The sequence below is a fragment of the Geotrypetes seraphini genome, chromosome 1 (assembly GCF_902459505.1).
Source record: "Geotrypetes seraphini chromosome 1, aGeoSer1.1, whole genome shotgun sequence".
Taxonomy (NCBI): domain Eukaryota; kingdom Metazoa; phylum Chordata; class Amphibia; order Gymnophiona; family Dermophiidae; genus Geotrypetes; species Geotrypetes seraphini.
In genome coordinates this window covers 386,157,529-386,176,481 of record NC_047084.1, presented here as the reverse complement: position 1 = coordinate 386,176,481, position 18,953 = coordinate 386,157,529, and the positions used below count along the sequence as shown (strand labels likewise).

The window sequence follows — 18,953 nt, the reverse complement described above, 5'->3', positions numbered from 1 at the left end:
CCCGCAGAGTCAGTGAGCTGCAAGCTCTGGTTGCAGACCCGCCTTTTACTGTATTTCATCATGACAAGGTGGTCCTTTGTACTCATCCTAAGTTCTTGCCTAAGGTGGTTTCAGATTTCCACCTCAACCAGTCCATAGTTCTACGGGTGTTTTTTCCAAAGCCCCACTCTCATCCTGGTGAGGTGGCGCTTCACATGCTTGACTGTAAGAGGGCGTTAGCCTTTTACCAGCGATGCACCGAGTCTCATCGGACGGCTCCTCAACTTTTCATCTCTTTTGATCCTAATAGGTTGGGCACGCCTGTTGCCAAGCGCACCTTATCCAACTGGGTGGCTGCTTGTATTTCCTTTTGCTACGCTCAGGCTGGTCTCTCGCTGCAAAGTCGGGTCACGGGGCATAGAGTCCAAGCAATGGCGGCGTCTGTCGCTTTCCTCAGGTCCACGCCTATTGAGGAGATCTGCAAGGCTGCCACTTGGTCTTCGGTTCATACCGTCACCTCTCGCTACTGTCTGGATGCCTTTTCCAGGTGCGACGGCCAATTTGGCCAGTCGGTTTTACGTAATCTGTTTTCATAAATTGCCAACTTTCCCTCCGTGCCTTTTTTGGTTAGCTTAGAGGTCACCCACATGTAGAGAATATGCTGCCTGCTTGTTCTGGGATAAAGCACAGTTACTTACCGTAACAGGTGTTATCCAAGGACAGCAGGCAGATATTCTCGCAACCCTCCCACCTCCCCGAGATTGGCTTCTTTGCTAGCTATCTGAACTGAAGACCACGAGGAGGGGATACGCCCTCTAGTGGAGCAGGAAGGCACATGCATGCGTGAGCAGCACTAGCAAACTTTGAGATCTTCAATCAAGTTTGCTTGAAAAGCTGTCCTCAACGGGGCTCCGTGGATGACGTCACCCACATGTAGAGAATATCTGCCTGCTGTCCCTGGATAACACCTGTTACGGTAAGTAACTGTGCTATATCTTCTCAAGGGTAATTGCCGTTGTTTTTGATGTTACAGTGCTGGAAACCAAACTGGCATTCAAATTTCCCTGCTCGGTGCAAGTTCTCATGAGTCCAGTCCTCTACATTGGGGTTTCCCCTGCCTTCACTTCGGTGCAGGGTTCACCCGACAGGCTCGCGAGCTGAGCAGGGTGCGGCGGCGGAATGGCTGCTGGAAGGGAGAGAGATCTCCAGCTCTGAATCTCCTGCCTCTCCTCCGGCTGAAGAATGCTCAGGCACACCTCAAGGTATTCCTCTGGGATTGAGGGAGATGGCAAGAATAGTTCTTTGCGTTGGGGTAGATGCCCTCAATGTAACAGGTCTGTTTAGAATGTGGCATCTCAGGAATTTTCCTTCAGAAAAGAAACGCTCCCGATTCTGATGTAACAGCTGACTCTAGGCTGCCGCCATCTTGATTCTACCTCTCAGAGACACACACAGACCTCTCTTCTTCTCCAGGAAGTTCAAGCTCTGCTATCTCTCAATGCTATTGAGAGAGTTCCCCTGAACAACAGAACATGGGGTTTTACTCCCATTACTTCTTTGTCCCAAAGAAGACAGTAGGTCTCCGACCAATATTGGATCTCAGAGCTCTCAACAAATTTCTCGTCAAAGAAAAATTTCGGATGCTTTCTCTGGCGTCCTTATCTCCCCTTCTGGATCGAAATGATTGGTTATGCTCTCTGGATCTCAAGGAGGCTTACATTCACATTCCCATTCATCCGGCCTCTCTCAGATTTCGGGTGGGAAATCATCATTACCAATACAGAGTGCTACCTATCGGCCTGGCATCATCTCCCATAGTTTTCACGAAGTGCTTGGTAGTAGTAGCAGCAGCTTTGCGCAGTCACGGATTCCAGGTTTTTCCATATCTGGACGACTGACTCATCAAAGATTCCACATCTTAGGGGGTTACAGTAGCGACACAACAGACTATTTAGTTCCTGCAAAATTTAGTATTCTAAGTCAATTTTCCCAAATCACAACTGCAGCCCTCTCAAGCTCTGTAGTTTATTGAAGCTCTACTGGACACTGTACAACTCAGAGCATTCCTTTCCCAGCAGGAAACCCTCATACACCTTTGCCAACAAGTGTCTACCCTCACTTCTCAGTGAGACACATGATGGTTCTCCTAGGTCACATGGTATCTACTGTTCACGTGACTCCTTTCGCCAGACTTCACAACAGAAGTCCTCAGTGGACACTGGCTTCTCAATAGTTGCAGGCTTTCAACCCAATCTCTCAGCACATTACAGTGACATCTTCTCTTCGGCAATCTCTACAATGGTGGATAATCTCATCCAGAGGTTTGCTATTGTAAACGCCCCCTCACCTGAAGGTCCTCACAACAGATTCCTCGACCTATGCTTGAGGGGCTCATCTCGATGGTCTCCATACTCAAGGATATTGGTCCGCTACAGACTGTTGAAATCGCATCACTCTGTTGGAACTCAGAACGATCTTCAATGCTCTCAAAGCTTTTCAACATCTTCACGATCAAGTGATGCTTATTCATACAGACAATCAAGTAGCCATGTACTATGTGAACAAGCAGGGAGGAATGGGATCCCTTCCTCTTTGCGAAGAAGGTCAGAAGATTTGGTCTTGGGCAATCCCTCACAACATTTTTCTGAGAGCTGTCTATATTCAAATTCACTGGCAGTCAAATTGAGTCATCTCATGCCACCTCATGAATGGGCATTCAATTCTCTGTCTCTCTATCACATTTTTTCTCAGTGGGAAGACTCCTCAGATAGACCTTTTTGTGTCCCTCTACAACAATAAACTGCCCCAATTTTGCTCCAGAATCTACTCATCGCCTGGAGGCAGATGCTTTTCTCCTGGAATAGACGAACAAATTTCTCTATGCGTTTACTCCATTCCCTCTGACTCTCAAGACACTTGTCAAACTCAAACAAATACGTGCCACCATGATTCTGATAACTCCTTGGAGGCCCAGACAACCTTGGTTCTCCCTTCTACTTCAACTCAGCAGCAGAGAGACACTACTTCTACCAGTTTTTCCATCTCTGCTTACACAGTCATGGCTCTCTTCATCCCAACCTGCTGTCTCTACATCTGACAGCTTGGTTCCTCTTGACATAACTTCAAGCCCACAGTTTTCTCAGTCTCAGTGATTTTAAAAGCTTCCAGAAAACCTGACACCAGACAATGTTACAACCAAAAGTGGACTAGATTTTCTGCCTGGTACGATCTTCATTACAAGGAGCCTGAATCTATCTCCTTATCTTCAGTTCCAGATTATCTTTTTTATTTATCTCAATCTGACCTCAAATCCACCTCTGTTCAAATCCATCTCAGTGCAATTGCTGCTTTTCATTAGCCATTAGATGGGAAATCTCTATCTGCTCATCCTGTGGTTTCCAGATTCATGAATGGACTTTTCAATGTTAAACCATCTCCAGTGGTTTGGGATCTCAATGTGGTTCTTGTTCAACTAATGGAGCCTCCGTTTTAACCATTGTCTTTGGCTCATCTGAAATATCTCACTTGGAAAGTAGTATTTCTCATTGCTCTCACGTTTGTTTGCCAAGTCAGTGAGCTACAAGCTTTGATGGCAGACTCACCATTTACAGCAGGGGTGTCCAACCTGCGGCCCAGTGAAGTATTTTGTGTGGCCCCGGTCGAGGGTGATGCAGTGTTTTCCTCTGCTGCCCCTTGGTGTTTACCGTCTTGCCGGCTCCCTCCTCTGTCTTGCTGCAGCGTTTGTGCATTTGTGCAGCCCCAGAAACATTTTTTTTCGGACAATGCGGCCCAGGGAAGCTGAAAGGTTGGACATCCCTAATTTACAGTATTCTATCATGAATAGGTAGTATCCAAAGTTGTTACAGAATTTCATGTCAATCAATCAATTGTACTTCCAGTGTTTTTTCCAAAGCCTCATTCTCATCCTGGACTGCAAGTGTGCTTTGGCGTTCTATTTGCAAAGGACTAAATTACATAGATCTTCTCCTCAAATGTTGTCTCCTTCGATCCAAACAAGTTAGGGCATCCAATTTCCAAGAGAACAATTTCCAACTGGTTGGCTGCTTGCATCTCATTTTGCTATGCTCAGGCTGGGCTATAACTACAGCATCATACATTTACCTCAATTACTGTCTGGATTCTTTTTCCAGACAGGATGGCCATTTTGGCCAAACAGTATTACAAAATTTATTCTACTAATCGCTAACACTCCCACCATCCCATTCTGCTTAGCTTGGAGGTCACCCATACGTGCAAATATTCTGCCTGCTTGTCCTGGGATAAAACACAGTTACTTACTGTAACAGGTGTTATCCAGGGACAGCAGGCAGATATTCTCGCAACCCACCCACTTCCCCTGGTTGGCTTCTTAGGCAGCTATCTGAACTGAGAAAATGCGCACCCTATGTGGGGGGGAGAAGGTACTCGTTTATGTGCGGTGCGGCAGTCGCAAACTTTCTAAAGTTTTTCAAACAAGATTGCTTGTGCAAGCTGTCCACATCGGGGCTCTGTGGATGACATTACCCATACGTGAGAATATCTGCCTGCTGTACCTGGATAACACCTGTTACAGTAAGTAACTGCTTTGTCTGCTATGCTTGACCTACCTAGTGAAGTGATTATGCACATGTTCATTGTGTGCAAAATTCTGGAGAGAACTATATGCTTTTCAATTTGTTCACTTTCATTAGTGGATACATTCCCTAGGCCTTAAAACCAGGTGGCATAGTTCTAATGGTAGTTCTGAATCTTTTTTTTTCCATTACAGTACTTTTCATTGATGGCTAGCCACAGGTTTTGTCACTTTAGTGTTGTGATGGAGCTCTAGCTTGCAGGACTGGGCTTCACTAGAACTCTGAAGTGAACCTGGGCTTATAAGTGGCTATTTGTTGAAAACCTTTTTAATAATTGATTTTTTTCCCCAGAGTTTGCTGAAGTCTGAAATATTTTGTCATACATGTGCAAAACAGTTTAGTAATGAGTGCTTATTGTTTTTTTAACAGGTGGATTTGCTTTTGTGTATGAGGCTCATGACCTTGAAAATGGCAAAGAATATGCTCTGAAGGTAATGGAGATTGAATAGCTGGAAACAACAAGCCCTCTAACTTCTTTAAAATTTCTCTCATCTCTGTATCAGTTAGAATTGCACTGCAGGTTATACAAAATGCAGCAGCATTTCTGATAATGGGTATGTCTAAATATGATCATATTTCACCATATCTCAAAAAATTACATTGGCTTATCCCAGGACAAGCAGGCAGGTATTCTCACTAATGGGTGACGTGATCCAACGGAGCCCCAAAGCGGACGCCTCACAAGCAGTCTTGCTTGAAGAAACTCGAAGTTTCGAGTCGCCTGTACTGCGCAAGCGTGAGTGCCTTCCCGCCCAGACTAGGGCGCGTCTCCTCAGTTCTTACTTTTCCGCGGAGTCGAGAAGTCCGTCTTCGACTCTCTGCGTGAAGTTTTTTCACTTGTGCCTTCTAAAGTCCGCGGTTTTGGGTTATTTTTCTCTTAATCGCTGATTTTCGTCGTTCTTGTTTTCAAAAAAAAAAAAATTACATTACATTACGGATTTCTATTCCGCCTATACCTTGCAGTTCAAGGCGGATTACAAAAGATTTGGCTGGACATTTTCCAGTGAAGATACACTTTTTTTTTTTTTGTTTGTTTTTTTTTAACAACAGAGGAGATATAGCTGGAAAGATTCCGAGGGGATTTACAAGTTGGATAGCAAATTGACAGTGCAGAACTGTGTGATATAAACAAATAGATTACATTTGGAATAGGTAAGATTACAATACATTTCAGGAATCTGTTTACTTGATAGGTGATTTGGGGAGGATTTTATAGGGGAGAATTATTTGGAGATAGGTGAAGAGGGGTTAAGATATTTGGATGAATTTTTTGAAAAGCAAGGTTTTGATTTCTTTTCGGAATGTTTTGAGGTCGCCCGTTGTCATCAGCAGGTTGGAGATGAAATGGTTGAGTTTTGCTGCTTGTGTTGCCAGAAGGTTGTCAAACATTTTCTTGCGCTGTGTGCCTTTGAGTGGGGGGAAGGCAAAAGGATTCGGGGTTCTTCTGTGTCTTGAGGTGAAGATCTGGTTTAAGCGGTTGTTTAAGTAGGAGGGGGAAGAGCCATTTAACGCTTTGAATAATAGGCAGTAGAATTTGAATTGAATTTGTGCTTGTATGGGTAGCCAGTGAGAGTCTAAGAAGGCAGTTGTAATGTGATAAGTCTGAGGGCGGTGTTTTGTATGGTCTGAAGTTGTTTTATCATCATGGCAGGACTAGGTAGATAGAGGGAGTTGCAATAGTCCAGTAAACCTAAGACTAGGGATTGGGTAATTAGTCTGAATTGTGCTGGATTGAAAAATTTTCTGATTTTACGTAGATTTCTCATAGTTAGAAAAGCTTTCTGGGTTGTCTTGTTGATTTGGGACTGCATTGTGCAGCATATGTCTATCGTTACTCCTAGGAGTTTGAGTTCGGGTTGTATTGGGTATTTGGTATTTTTGATTTTCAGTTCTGTGATGGTAGGAGTTTTGGCCTTTTCAAGCAAAAGGAATTTTGTTTTTTCTGAGTTTAGTTTCAGTTTGTGGTCCATCATCCATTTTTCCACTGTATCTAGGGTTGTTTTTAGCTTTGCTGTGGTGGTGGTCTCAGATGGGTCGAAGGGGAGGAGTATGGTGATATCGTCTGCGTAGCTGAAGGATGTGACATTTAGGTTATCTAAAGTGGCTCCTAGGGAGGAAATAAAGAGGTTGAAAAGCGTAGGTGCAGGCCACATGGCCGTAGCCCCGCGGCTTCTATCTTGCGGCAGAGCTTTTCCGGCCTATGTCCCGGCCTATCACCGATTTTGAAAAGTGTGCCAAGTGCCAGTGTGCGATTTTGCTAATGGACCCTCATCGACGCTGTATTCGGAGTCTCGGGCCTCAACACCTTCTGAAATCGTGCCGGCCTTGCTCCACACTCACCGCACGTGGTTTCAAGCGCCGTTGCATCTTGTGGGAGTCACTGTTTAGCATGGAGTCCTCGACGGAGCAGTCTGCATCGAAGGGTCCTTCACCTTTGACATCATCCGCTGCTCCACAGCATTCCTCGGTCTCTTCAGGTCAGGTAGCACAGTAGCCTATTCCACCGGTAGTACTGAAAGTGCCCAAGGCTTCCAAGCCCAAGCACTCACACACTACCCCTAAAGAGCGCGAGGCCCAAGCAGGTGATCCCATTGCTGATGCGGATCCATCCTTGCCGGCTTCGTTCCAGCCCTTGCTAGAGAAGCAATTCATTGAGCTTTTCACCACCATAGGGCCTAAGCTTCTCTCTCAAATCCAGCCTGGGCACTTATGCCGCCTCCAGTGCCTCAGCGGTACACACACTCTCTACAGGGAGCAGAGTCCTTGCGAGTGTCTGGTCTGGCATCAGTGCATGCATCGTAAGGAGCAGAGTCTTTGCCCATGCCTCCGTTGGAACCGATTCACTCGATGCAAGGAGTAGAGTCTTTGCGAGTGCATCCGTTGGAGCCGATCCACCCGATGCAGGGGCTCGAGCCTCTGCGGGTGCCTTGGGGTGATTCCAGCCATCCACCCCTGCTTCGATCAATGGTCTCCAGCCCCATCCACTATCTGGGGGCCTCAGCGAAGACACACTCGCCTCGTCCATCGAGACCGGCATCCAGAAGACATAGCTCGCATCATCGATCGAGGCATTCATCGAGGCACTCATCCAGGTATGCCTCGCCTCATCGAAAACAGCCGTTTCTGCAGTATTCCCCACCGGCTACTTCTCTGCCTCCGCTACTGGAGCTCGAGGATACACTGGGGTCTATCTCACCACCACGATCCCCGTCTTCATTGGATCCAGAGGCCTCAACATCCTCGAGTCCTTCTTGAGGCCCGGCTCTAGCTGACCAGCTATCCTTCTCATTCCTTCGGCAGATGGCTCTGATTTGGACATTCAGCTGGACACAGGTTCCAAATTTTCAAAAGAGTATCTGGAGACGATGCATCTCCCTCAACCACCTTCTGAATCCCTCAAGCTTCCTCTACACAAGCTCCTGGATCAGACTTTTATGTGGTGCCTTGAAACGCCTTATTCCATTCCCGCTGTGCCAGGCAAATTGGATGCCAGGTACCGCACAGTACACCATAAAGGGTGTACTGTGCGGGTTCCCAACTCTCCCACCAATCCCTTTTGGTGGAGTCCTCTCTGAAGCGGTCTCACCCCTCCCAGGTCTACACCACCATTCCACCTGGTAGGGAGGGCAAGACTATGGACCGGTTCGGCAGGAAAATTTACCAGAACTCCATGATGACCTCCAGAGTTCTGAATTACAACTTCCACTTCATCACATATTTTGAATTTTTCCTGTCTGTCCTCCAGGAGTTCATACCCTATCTGGACCCTGGGGCACAGTTTGAGTACCAGGAGGTCCTGGTTTCACTATCCCAGCTCCACTTGCAGATGATGCAGTCCTCCTACGATGCCTTTGAGCTTTCGGCTCGGGCCATGGCCTGTTCGGTGGCCATGCGCCGGCTGGCGTGGCTCAGGACCATCGACATGGACCCCAATCTCCAGGACAGGCTTGCTAATGTCCCATGCGCTGGTACCAACCTCTTCGATGAGTCCATTGAGGCAGCGACCAAGAAGCTTTCGGACCATGAGAAGTCTTTTCAGTCGATCCTCCATCCAAAGCCCAAGCCTGCTCCTCGTCCATCACGCCCACCGTTGATCTACCAACGGCGTTACCCACCGAAACAAGCTCCTCCCATCCGTCAGCCTGTCAAGAGGCAGCATCCTCATAAGCAGCAACAGAAGCCACAATCGTCTGCTGTCCCTAAGGCTCCTCAGCCCTTTTGACTGTCTCAAAGAGAGCATAACATCTGTCGTTCTGCCTTTTTCAGTTTTGCCACCGATTGGAGGTCGTCTCCATCATTTTTACCATCGATGGACAACTATTACCACCGACCTCTGGGTCCTTTTCAAGGAGGGATACTCTCTTCAGTTCCACCAAGTTCCTCCGGAACACCCTCCAAGAGAGTATCCTTCCAACTTGGCCCAGACCGCCCTTCTTCTTCAGGAAGCGCAGACCCTATTGCAGTTGGGGGCTGTTGAGCCGGTCCCTCGGGCTCAACAGAACAAGGGTTTTTACTCACGATACTTCCTTGTTCCGAAGAAGACGGGCGATCTGTGCCCCAATTTGGATCTCAGGGTGCTCAACAAGTTTCTGGTCAAAGAAAAATTTTGCATGTTGACCCTGGCATCCCTGTACCCCCTCCTCGAGCGGAACGACTGGTTATGCTCTCTGGATCTCAATGAGGCCTACACTCACATTCCCATTCACCCGGCCTCACGTCAATACCTCAGATTCAGGGTGGGACATCTTCATCTTCAATACCGAGTGCTTCCTTTCGGCCTGGTATCGTCTCCCAGAGTCTTTACCAAGTGCCTGGTAGTGGTGGCCTCAGCACTCAGGAGCCACGGCCTTCAGGTGTTCCCCTACCTGGACGACTGGCTTATCAAGGATTCCACGTCTCAGGGAGCCGTCCTAGCGACCCAGAAGACGATTTGGTTACTACAACATCTGGGGTTCGAGATAAACTTCCCAAAATCCCATCTACAACCTTCCCAGACTCTTCCCTTCATTGGAGCTGTTCTGGATACTACCCAATTCGGAGCGTTCCTCCCTCCACGTCGGGAAGCTCTCCTCCATCTTTACCACTCAGTGTCCTCTCGCCCGTCCATCTCGGCGAGACACATGATGGTTCTTCTGGGCCACATGGCCTCCACGGTTCACGTGACTCCTTTTGCCAGACTTCACCTCAGGATTCCTCAGTGGACGCTGGCATCTCAGTGGACGCAGATATCCTCTGTCTCGACACATCCAGGTCACTCCTGCTCTGCAACAGTCTCTTCGCTGGTGGATGCTATCCTCCAATCTATCCAGAGGTTTGCTGTTTCAAACACCCCCCCATCAGAAAGTTCTCATGACCGACTCGTCAACTTATGCTTGGGCTCATCTGGACGGTCTTCGCACTCGGGGTTATTGGACCAGCACAGACCGCCATTTCCACATCAATCTCCTGGAACTCAGGGCGATTTTCAATGCTCTCAATGCTTTTCAGGTTGTCCTCATTCGCACAGACAACCAAGTTGCCATGTATTATGTCAACAAACAGGGTGGCATGGGATCGGCCCCCCTCTGCCAGGAAGCTTTGAAGGTGTGGGGATTAGTCAATCCGCCACAACACCTTCCTCAAAGCTGTCTACATTCAAGGGGCGGACAACTTGAGTCGTCTTCTGCAACCTCACGAATGGACTCCCCACTCAACGCCCCTTCATCACATCTTCTCCCAGTGGGGAACGCCTCAGATAGATCTCTTTGCAGCCCCCCACAACTTCAAACTGCCTCAGTTCTGCTACAGGATCTACACTTCTCATCGCCTCGAGGCAGATGCTTTTCTTCTGGACTGGACGAACCTCTTTCTATATGCGGTTCCTCTATTTCCAATCATTCAAAAGACTCTAGTCAAGCTCAAGTCAGACCATGCCACCATGATTCTGATTGCTCCACGGTGGCCCAGACATCCTTGGTACTCCCTTCTACTTCAACTCAGCACCAGGGAGCCGTACCCTCTACCAGTTTTTCCCTCACTACTCACACAGCATCAGGAGTCTCTGCTTCATCCCAACCTGCAGTCTCTACACCCAACAGCTTGGTTCTTCTCAGCATAATTCCTCTCCAGTTTTCCCAACCTGTGAGAGATGTCTTGGAAGCGTCACGGAAGCCGGCTATTAGACAATGCTACCACCAAAAGTGGACTAGATTTTCTGCTTGGTGTTTTTCTCATCATCATGAGCCACAACACTCCTTCTTGTCTTCAGTTTTGGACTATCTTTTAAACCTTTCCCATTCTGGCCTCAAGTCAACTTTGATACGGGTCCATCTCAGTGCAATTGCTGCTTTCCATCAGCCTCTTCAAGGGAAATCTCTCTCTGCTCATCCTGTGGTTTCCAGATTCATGAAAGGACTTTTCCATGTCATCCTTCCTTCAAACCACCTCCAGTGGTTTGGGACCTCAATGTTGTTCTTTCTCAGCTGATGAAACCTCCATTTGAACCTCTTTACAAGGCTCATCTGAAGTATCTCACTTGGAAAGTGGTGTTTCTTATTGGCCTCACTTCAACTCGTCGAGTTAATGAGCTTCAAGCATTGGTTGCGGACCCACCTTTCACAGTGTTCCATCATGACAAGGTGGTTCTTCGCACGCATCCAAAATTCCTCCCTAAAGTGGTCTTGAAATTTCATCTGAATCAATCCATTGTTCTTCCAGTGTTTTTCCCAAAGCTTCATTCTTATCCTGGAGAATCAGCTCTTCATACTCTGGACTGTAAACGTGCTTTGGCTTTCTATCTGGAACGCACCAAGCCACACAGAACTGCTCCTCAACTTTTCATCTCCTTTGATCCGAACAAGTTGGGACGTCCTATCTCTAAGCGTACCATCTCCAACTGGATGGCGGCTTGTATCTCTTTCTGCTATGCCCAGGCTGGATTACCCCTTCACAGTAAAGTTACAGCCCATAAGGTCAGAGCGATGGCAGCCTCTGTAGCATTCCTCAGATCGACACCGATTGAGGAGATTTGTAAGGCTGCTACTTGGTCCTCGGTTCATACCTTCACTTCTCATTATTGTCTGGATACTTTCTCCAGACGGGATGGACAGTTTGGCCAAACAGTATTGCAAAATTTATTCTCCTAAGTTGCCAACTCTCCCACCATCCCATTGTGGTTAGCTTGAGAATACCTGCCTGCTTGTCCTGGAATAAAGCAATGTTACTTACCGTAACAGTTGTTATCCAGGGACAGCAGGCAGCTATTCTCACGTCCCACCCACCTCCCCTGGATTGGCTTCTCTGCTAGCTATCTGAACTGAGGCGACGCGCCCTAGTCTGGGCGGGAAGGTACTCGCGCATGCGCGGTGCGGGTGACCTGAAACTTCGAGTTTATTCAAGCAAGACTGCTTGTGAGGCGTCCGCATCGGGGCTCCGTTGGATCACGTCACCCATTAGTGAGAATAGCTGCCTGCTGTCCCTGGATAACAACTGTTACGGTAAGTAACATTGCTTTCCGGTCGCCTTCAGAGTCTAATATAAAGCAGTGATGATTTTCCATCAATTTCTGTATGGAAACATCCCAGAATTACTTAAAAGTAATATACTCCGCTATACACCAAAAATATCTTTGTGTTCTGAGAGTTTAGCTTTACTGAAGACGTCTGTGAATCCAAGACTCGTTGAGACAGGTAAAAGGACTTTCTGTTGTGCAGGAGTTAAGTTTTGGAACTCCTTAATAGATCAGATATACAAAATTGCTGTGATAAGGGTAGGTTCAGAAAATTATTAAAGACGCAGATATTCGTAGATGCATTTTTTTAGTTATTTCAGCTAAAATGGATGAATTATCTATGACCTCTACTATTCACATTATGGTGTTTTTTAGAAGATTACATGTATATTCATTTTATTATATATATATTTTATTATGTATTTGCTTTTACTTTGTCTTCATTTTAATATTGTGCTGTAAACTGTTTAGTCTTAAACAGTATATACATTATTAAAATAAATAATATATAGAAAGATAATTGACTGAAGTATTTGGACATGAGAGCTGATTTACTAAAGCAAGTTCTATTGCAATGTTTCTAGTGGTCCTGAACCCTCAAGTTACTTTCACAATGATGTTAATTGTCTTTTGAACACCACCTCTTTCTCAGGAAGCTGCTCCTGCCCCCTCAGGTTTTTTTTCTGTAAGGAAGTTGCTCAAAAGTGTTTGTGCTCTGCGGTTTTATTATTTTGAGGTATTTTTTCTAAGTGTTGGTTGGAGGCTCATGCCCAGATGTTCCAACTTGTTGGGACCTATGCCTGGGAGAAAACACAGACTGTGCTTCAGAAGTCTGTTGCTAGCAGGATCAGCCCTTGGGGACACCTAGCTAGCCAGCCTGCTTTTGTATTTTTTTGAGCATTGGGGCCATCCCCTGCATAGCTGCTTACATCCCTGATTTATCAGGAGCTTGAGCACAGGCTGTTTGGCTCCATCTTGGCTTGGCCGTGCTTAATAGTGGGCAAGCTGTGTGGTCCTCTCCCTATTTGTGGGGTTGAGGATCAGTCTAATGCCAATCCAGCTGGCAGCCCGAAGAACCAAGTTCATGATCCAGCAAACCTGTGAGTAAGAGTTATTTTTCATTTGTCCCAGCTGCATTCCTAAGCAGAAGAAGGCAGGCACATTGCACAGTGAGTAAGGCTATTATAGCCTATGGGAACAATCGGGGTGGGTGGTGGGTGGGGGGGTGTCTCCAAAAGTGAAACTTAAAGGTTTCTGCAGCCAGAGCCAAGGTTCCTCACCTCTAAAACCCATTTACCTGCAATTTTTGTACTTCAGGGAGTTCCCCACGGACCATTTTGGCACGACTTTACTGGCAGTGACCATCTTGGATTTTAAATGATCTTTTTTTTTTTTTTTTCTAAACCTCCATCTGCCTTGAAACTCCTCAATTTTTTTTATTATTAAATTTTTATTGAAAATTATAGAAATATAAAACATCAAACATGGATATCAGTAATAGCAATCAGCAAACCCAAAAGGCACTTCACAACAACTCCACAATAGACCCGATATCCACTCTCAAACAGAACCCCACATTCCATCCCCTAGCCCTGTGAACCAAAGCACTCCAAGAGGGGACCCCCTGTTGGTTCTTCAGGTGATCACCCCAACCCCCCTCCCGCGTTGCTAAGCTTAAAGCAATGAGTCCACTTTATCCATAATTAAAGACCAAGTTCGGGTATGCATGTATCCTTGGCTTTTGGCAATGGAAAGTTCCATGGCGCTTATGGTCTGAAATTTTAAAGTCTACTCCAACTTGGTAGGCGATGCCATCTGTCTCCAATTATTGGCAATCAGGCATTTAGCAGCGGCCAGACCACAACATCGAAGCTTAGTTTTCCAGGTATGCAAACACATATTATAAAGGCCTAACAAACAGCTCTGTGGAGTAAAGGGTAAAATAATTTGCAACAACTGAGTCAGACATCCCATCACTTGCTTCCAAAAAGGTTTCAAAACCGGGCACTCCCACCAAATATGTAGAAAGGTCCCAAATCCCACCCCATATCTCCAACAAAGAGCCGAAGACCCTGGATACATTCGGTGCAGACTCACAGGAGTGAAATACCACTGGGTAAACACTTTATATGCATTTTCCTGAATAAGTACACAGGATGATGCTTTACCCACTTCAATACAGATCGTAGACCACTCCTTGTCTGAAAAATGACATCCCAAATTCAGTTCCCAGGCCCTTTGATAGGTAGGTTGAAAAAGGGAAAAACCCCTAAACTATTAGTAGAAAATCGAGATTGGTTTTGGAAGACCCCGAAGGGTGGGCCACAACTGTGCAAAATGTTCAAAAGAGCGAGGGGACCCCTTATCCCAACCCTGTGAGCTCATAAAATGGTGAATTTGTGAGTAGGCCAAAAAGTCCCCCTTAGGCAAAGCACAACTGAGCTGGAAGGTTTCAAAAGACACCAGGTTCCCCCTTATGCAGAATATCTCAAAATGTAATCAGATCAGATTGCACCCAATGCTCAAAGGTACGACTTTCCCGACCAACAGAGAACTGCGGTTCATCTCTTATAGCACTGAAAGTTGAAGGAACAACCCCGTCCCCCCAACGCCTGTGTGTATCACACCACAACTTCAAAAGATGATCCAAAAAGGGATTATCCTGACCCGCCAGGGATACTCCTGCAGGGGAAGATGACCAAAGCCAATACTTCAGGTGATGAGGTCCCACAAAATGTTGCTCCATTCTCACCGCTATTTTGGTGTCAGCTATCTCCCAATCCAACAAAAGCCATATCTGAGCTGCCCGGAAATACCAAAACAAATTAGGCAATGCGAACCCCCCTCTTGACCGGGCGGACCACAAACTATGCCTAGAAAGACGAGTGGGTCGCCCTTGCCAATTAAACTTGAAAAACAAAGTGTGTAATTGTTTCAAAACTAAGGAAGGTACAGGAATCGGTAAAGTTTGAAACAGAAAGAAAAAGCGGGGTAAAACATTCATTTTTATAACTGCTATTCTCCTCCACCAAGACAACCATAATCCATGCCACCTTTGAAGGTCAGTCCGAATCTGCTGAACAATCTTAGCATAATTCATATCATACAATTGGGATAAATCAGTGGGCAAGCAGATCCATAAGTAGTTAATTGCCCCCGAGGTCCACCTGAAGGGAAACCGGGCAGATAACCAATGAATATCCTCCTCATCCAAAGTGACTCCCAATATTTCAAATTTGTCCATATTTACAGTGAATCCCGACACCCCTCCAAACTCAGAAAAAGCTCAAAGAGAATTGGCAGGGAGACCTCCGGGTCATGCACATACAGCAAAACATCATCTGCAAACAAGGCTATACGACAGTCCAGTTCAGTAACCCTAACCCCCCCGCAGTGCAAAGTGTTCTCAAATACGAATGTCAAGGGGCTCCATTGAGAGAGCAAATAAAAGGGAGGACAAGGGGCCTTGTCACGTTCCCTGAGCAATGGAGAAAAAGTCTGTGTAACCCCCATTGATCCGAATAGTCGCCCTTGGGACTCTCTAAAACGCTTGCAACCAAGCTAAGAAAAAAGAGCCTAACCCCATCCGTTCCATCACCTGCCATAAAAACTCCTAAGCTACCTGATCAAAAGCCTTCTCGGCATCAACCGTCAAGAAGGCTATTTTATCAAATGTCCGCTGAGTGTCCCACAAGAAGTGTAACGTCCGCCTAATATTATCGCTAACCTGACGATGTTGAATAAAGCCAGATTGATCCATATGGATTAACGTAGGCAGGATCCTAGAGAGTTGCGCGGGGATATAAATCCTACCCGTCCCCGCCAAAATCCCACCCATCCCCACCCGTCCCCGTGAGGAATCCCACCCGTCCCCGCGAGGAATCCCCACGTCCCCGCCTGTCCCTGTAAACTTCAGAAATAGTTATTTCATTTAATTATGCTACTGAATTAAAGGCTCTGGTAGAGACCCATTTACAAATAAGCAAAGAGACTTTATTAATTTGGAAATATTAATTGGGAAGAATACATACTTTGTAAACAGGTTTCTACCAGAGTCTCTAATGTAAATATAAATACTCAGCTGATGAGAACCCCCAAGCTGTCAGCTGAGGACTTCATTTGCCGTTGGTCGGGGGTCCCTTTTGCCAAGCTTGGCAGGCAGCAGTAGCGTTCCTGAGTTACAGATGCTGTCACCTCAGTGGCTCATGGATGTTGCCAGCGACTGCTGTGCTTGGTGGAGGGCAGTTCTGGCTGTCTCTAGAGGAGGTCTTCTGCTGGCGGTGCTTGGGGATCCCCACTAGTCACAGCAAGGGTCAGCAAGTACTTCAACATTATAGAAATAAAACCAGAAATGCATTTCCTTTTCTTTTGAACACAATACAAAGACATCTGCTATATACATTTCCCAAAGCTAACATATTTTAGTCAATAAATTCCATTTTTTACCTTTGTTGTCTGGAGACTTATTTTTCCATCAAGTTGGTCCCAGTTTCTTTTTTCCGCTTTCCCATCTTCTGTAAATTCTTCTGTTGCTGTCCATTGGTTCCTCCTACTATGGTCCAGCATTTATCCCTTTCTCATCTTTCGTGCCTGCCCACCAGCCTCATGCCTAACATTTCTCCTTTTATCACCCCTCTCCAGCACCATGCCACCATGCACATCTCTCCCTCCATTCCCTTCACCACTATGTCCAACATTCCTCCCTCTTGCATCCATTTCAATCTGTCACACTGGAACCTTTCCACCACAATATTTCTCCCTCTCATCTGTACCTCCCTCCCTCCCTATGACCAAAAATTTTCCTTTCTTCCATTCCCATGTACACAACCATGTCTTTTCCTCCCTTCCTCTCTCCCAAGTTCATGTCTTCTTTTCCAAAAATGCATTCCCTCCTCCACCTCAACATCTCTTTCCCTCCCTTCTTCCATCGTGGAAGACTTCCGGTCAGCTCTGTGCTGCGGCAGGGCAGATAGGAAAAAGAAGACGAGCCTCGCGGCTCGAGTGCATTGAACCCCGCAGGATCCCCGCGACCCTAGGGGGCGTCCCCATGGGATCCCCGTGACCCGAAGGGGGAACCCGCGGATCTCACAGAATTCCCGTCGTCCCCGTGCAGCTCTCTATACCCAATCGAAGAGCCAAGATTTTCACCAAAATTTTTGCATCAGTATTTAACAGCAATATGGGGCGATATGCTCCACACTGTAAAGGGTCTCTTCCTGGTTTGAGCAAGACAAATATCCCTGCCTCACCCATGGAGGAAGGCAAGGAGGCACCTCCTGCACCCTATTCACAACCCTAACCAGCAAAGGGGCCAGGTTTTCACGAAACTGTTTATAAAATTGATTGGTATACATTACGTTAGTGATTTTTATTCCGCTATTAACTTGCAGTTCAAGGCGGATTACAAAAGGAGTTATCTGGCCATTTCCAGAGGAATTGAAGAGTATAGTGAGTTGCTTTAGAGAATTGGGATGAGTCTTGCGGTGTTAGTTTGTCTTCAAGGCTTTCTTGAATAGCATGGTTTTTATTTCTTTTCTGAACAATTTGTAGTCTGGGGTTGTTATCAGTAGATTGGAGAGTTGGTAGTCTAGTTTTATTGCTTGTGTGGCTAGAAGGCCATCGTACAGTTTTTTTTATTTGACGTCTCTGATAGGGGGATGCGTGAACGGTTTTTGGGTTCACCTGTGTCTGATTGAGGTAGTTTGGATTAGGCAGTTGTTTATGTAGGCTGGGCTGTCTCTATTTATGGTTTTAAATAGTAGGCAGTAGAATTTGAATTGTACTCTTGCTTGTATTGGGAGCCAGTGTGAGTCGAAGTACTCCACCGTGATGTGGTCATGTTTCCTCAGTGAATAGATAAGTCTTAGCACTGTGTTTTGAACTGTTTGTAGTTTTATCATGGTTGCAGGGCAGGGGAGATAGATTATGTTGCAGTAGTCTAGAAGACCTAGGACTAGGGATTGGACCAAGAGATGGAATTGTGTTCTGTCAAAGAATTTTCGAACTTGCCTTAAGTTTCTCATGACCGCGAATGATTTTTGAATTGTTTTGTTGATTTGTGGTTGCATGGTACAGCATCTGTCTATCGTCATTCCTAGAAGTTTTAAAGTGGGTTGTATACCCATCTAGTCCCGGCAATTTCCCCATCTTCAATTGTGCAATAACTCCCAATACCTCCCCTAACTCAATGGGTTTGTAAAGTGCACGATCAGACACTGACAGCCTAGGAAACGTTATCTTACTCAAATATCCCGGTATATCATCGACACCCCTCCCAGCCGTCGCACTATAAAGCGTAATATAATAAGAAAGAAAAACCTTCCTGATAGCCTGATCTGTACAGTGTTCCACGCCGGTGGAATCAAGAATACGCGTAATGGCCGCCCTGGCTTGCTTCAGTTTAATAAATCTGGCTAACCACGAACTGGAATTATTATTATACTCAGATCGTTTGCCAGAGTTGCGACCGTTAAAACTCAAATTTGTTCAGCTGTAAAAGAGAAAGTTCTGCTAGCACCTTCAGAAGTTGCTCATACATCAAAGGATCCTGGTGTCTCTGATGTAAATTCCCAAGGTGTACCAATTGCTCGTGGAGGGACAAAGATCATTGTGCTCGCAATCGCTTATGACGGGCCCCTCATTTAATAAAATCTCAGAGGACCACCACCTTCAGCGCATCCCACAAAATAGAATCACTAACCGTGTCATTATCATTATGCTGAAGGTACTGGACCACGGCAAGACCCACATCCTGAACTACTTTAGGATCCTTCAATAAGGACTCATTGAGCCTCCAAAAATGGTGTCCCCCTGCCTCCCAAAAGCCCGCACAAGCTATCCAGACTAGAGCG

At 46.2% G+C, this 18,953-nt stretch overlaps 1 protein-coding gene across 5 annotated transcripts in view; it reads left to right on the top strand.

The window, feature by feature from the left end:
• Positions 1-18,953, top strand: part of GAK (cyclin G associated kinase) — a 652,499-nt gene that overhangs the window by 27,607 nt on the left and 605,939 nt on the right. For 4 of the 5 annotated variants that reach the window (XM_033916764.1, XM_033916747.1, XM_033916757.1 and 1 more), the window contains exon 2: positions 4,983-5,044. The exons of the other annotated variant lie outside the window; for it this stretch is intronic. In XM_033916764.1, coding sequence (XP_033772655.1) covers positions 4,983-5,044 — 62 coding nt within the window. The remainder of the gene's footprint in view (positions 1-4,982; positions 5,045-18,953) is intronic. 5 annotated transcript variants of the gene reach the window in all.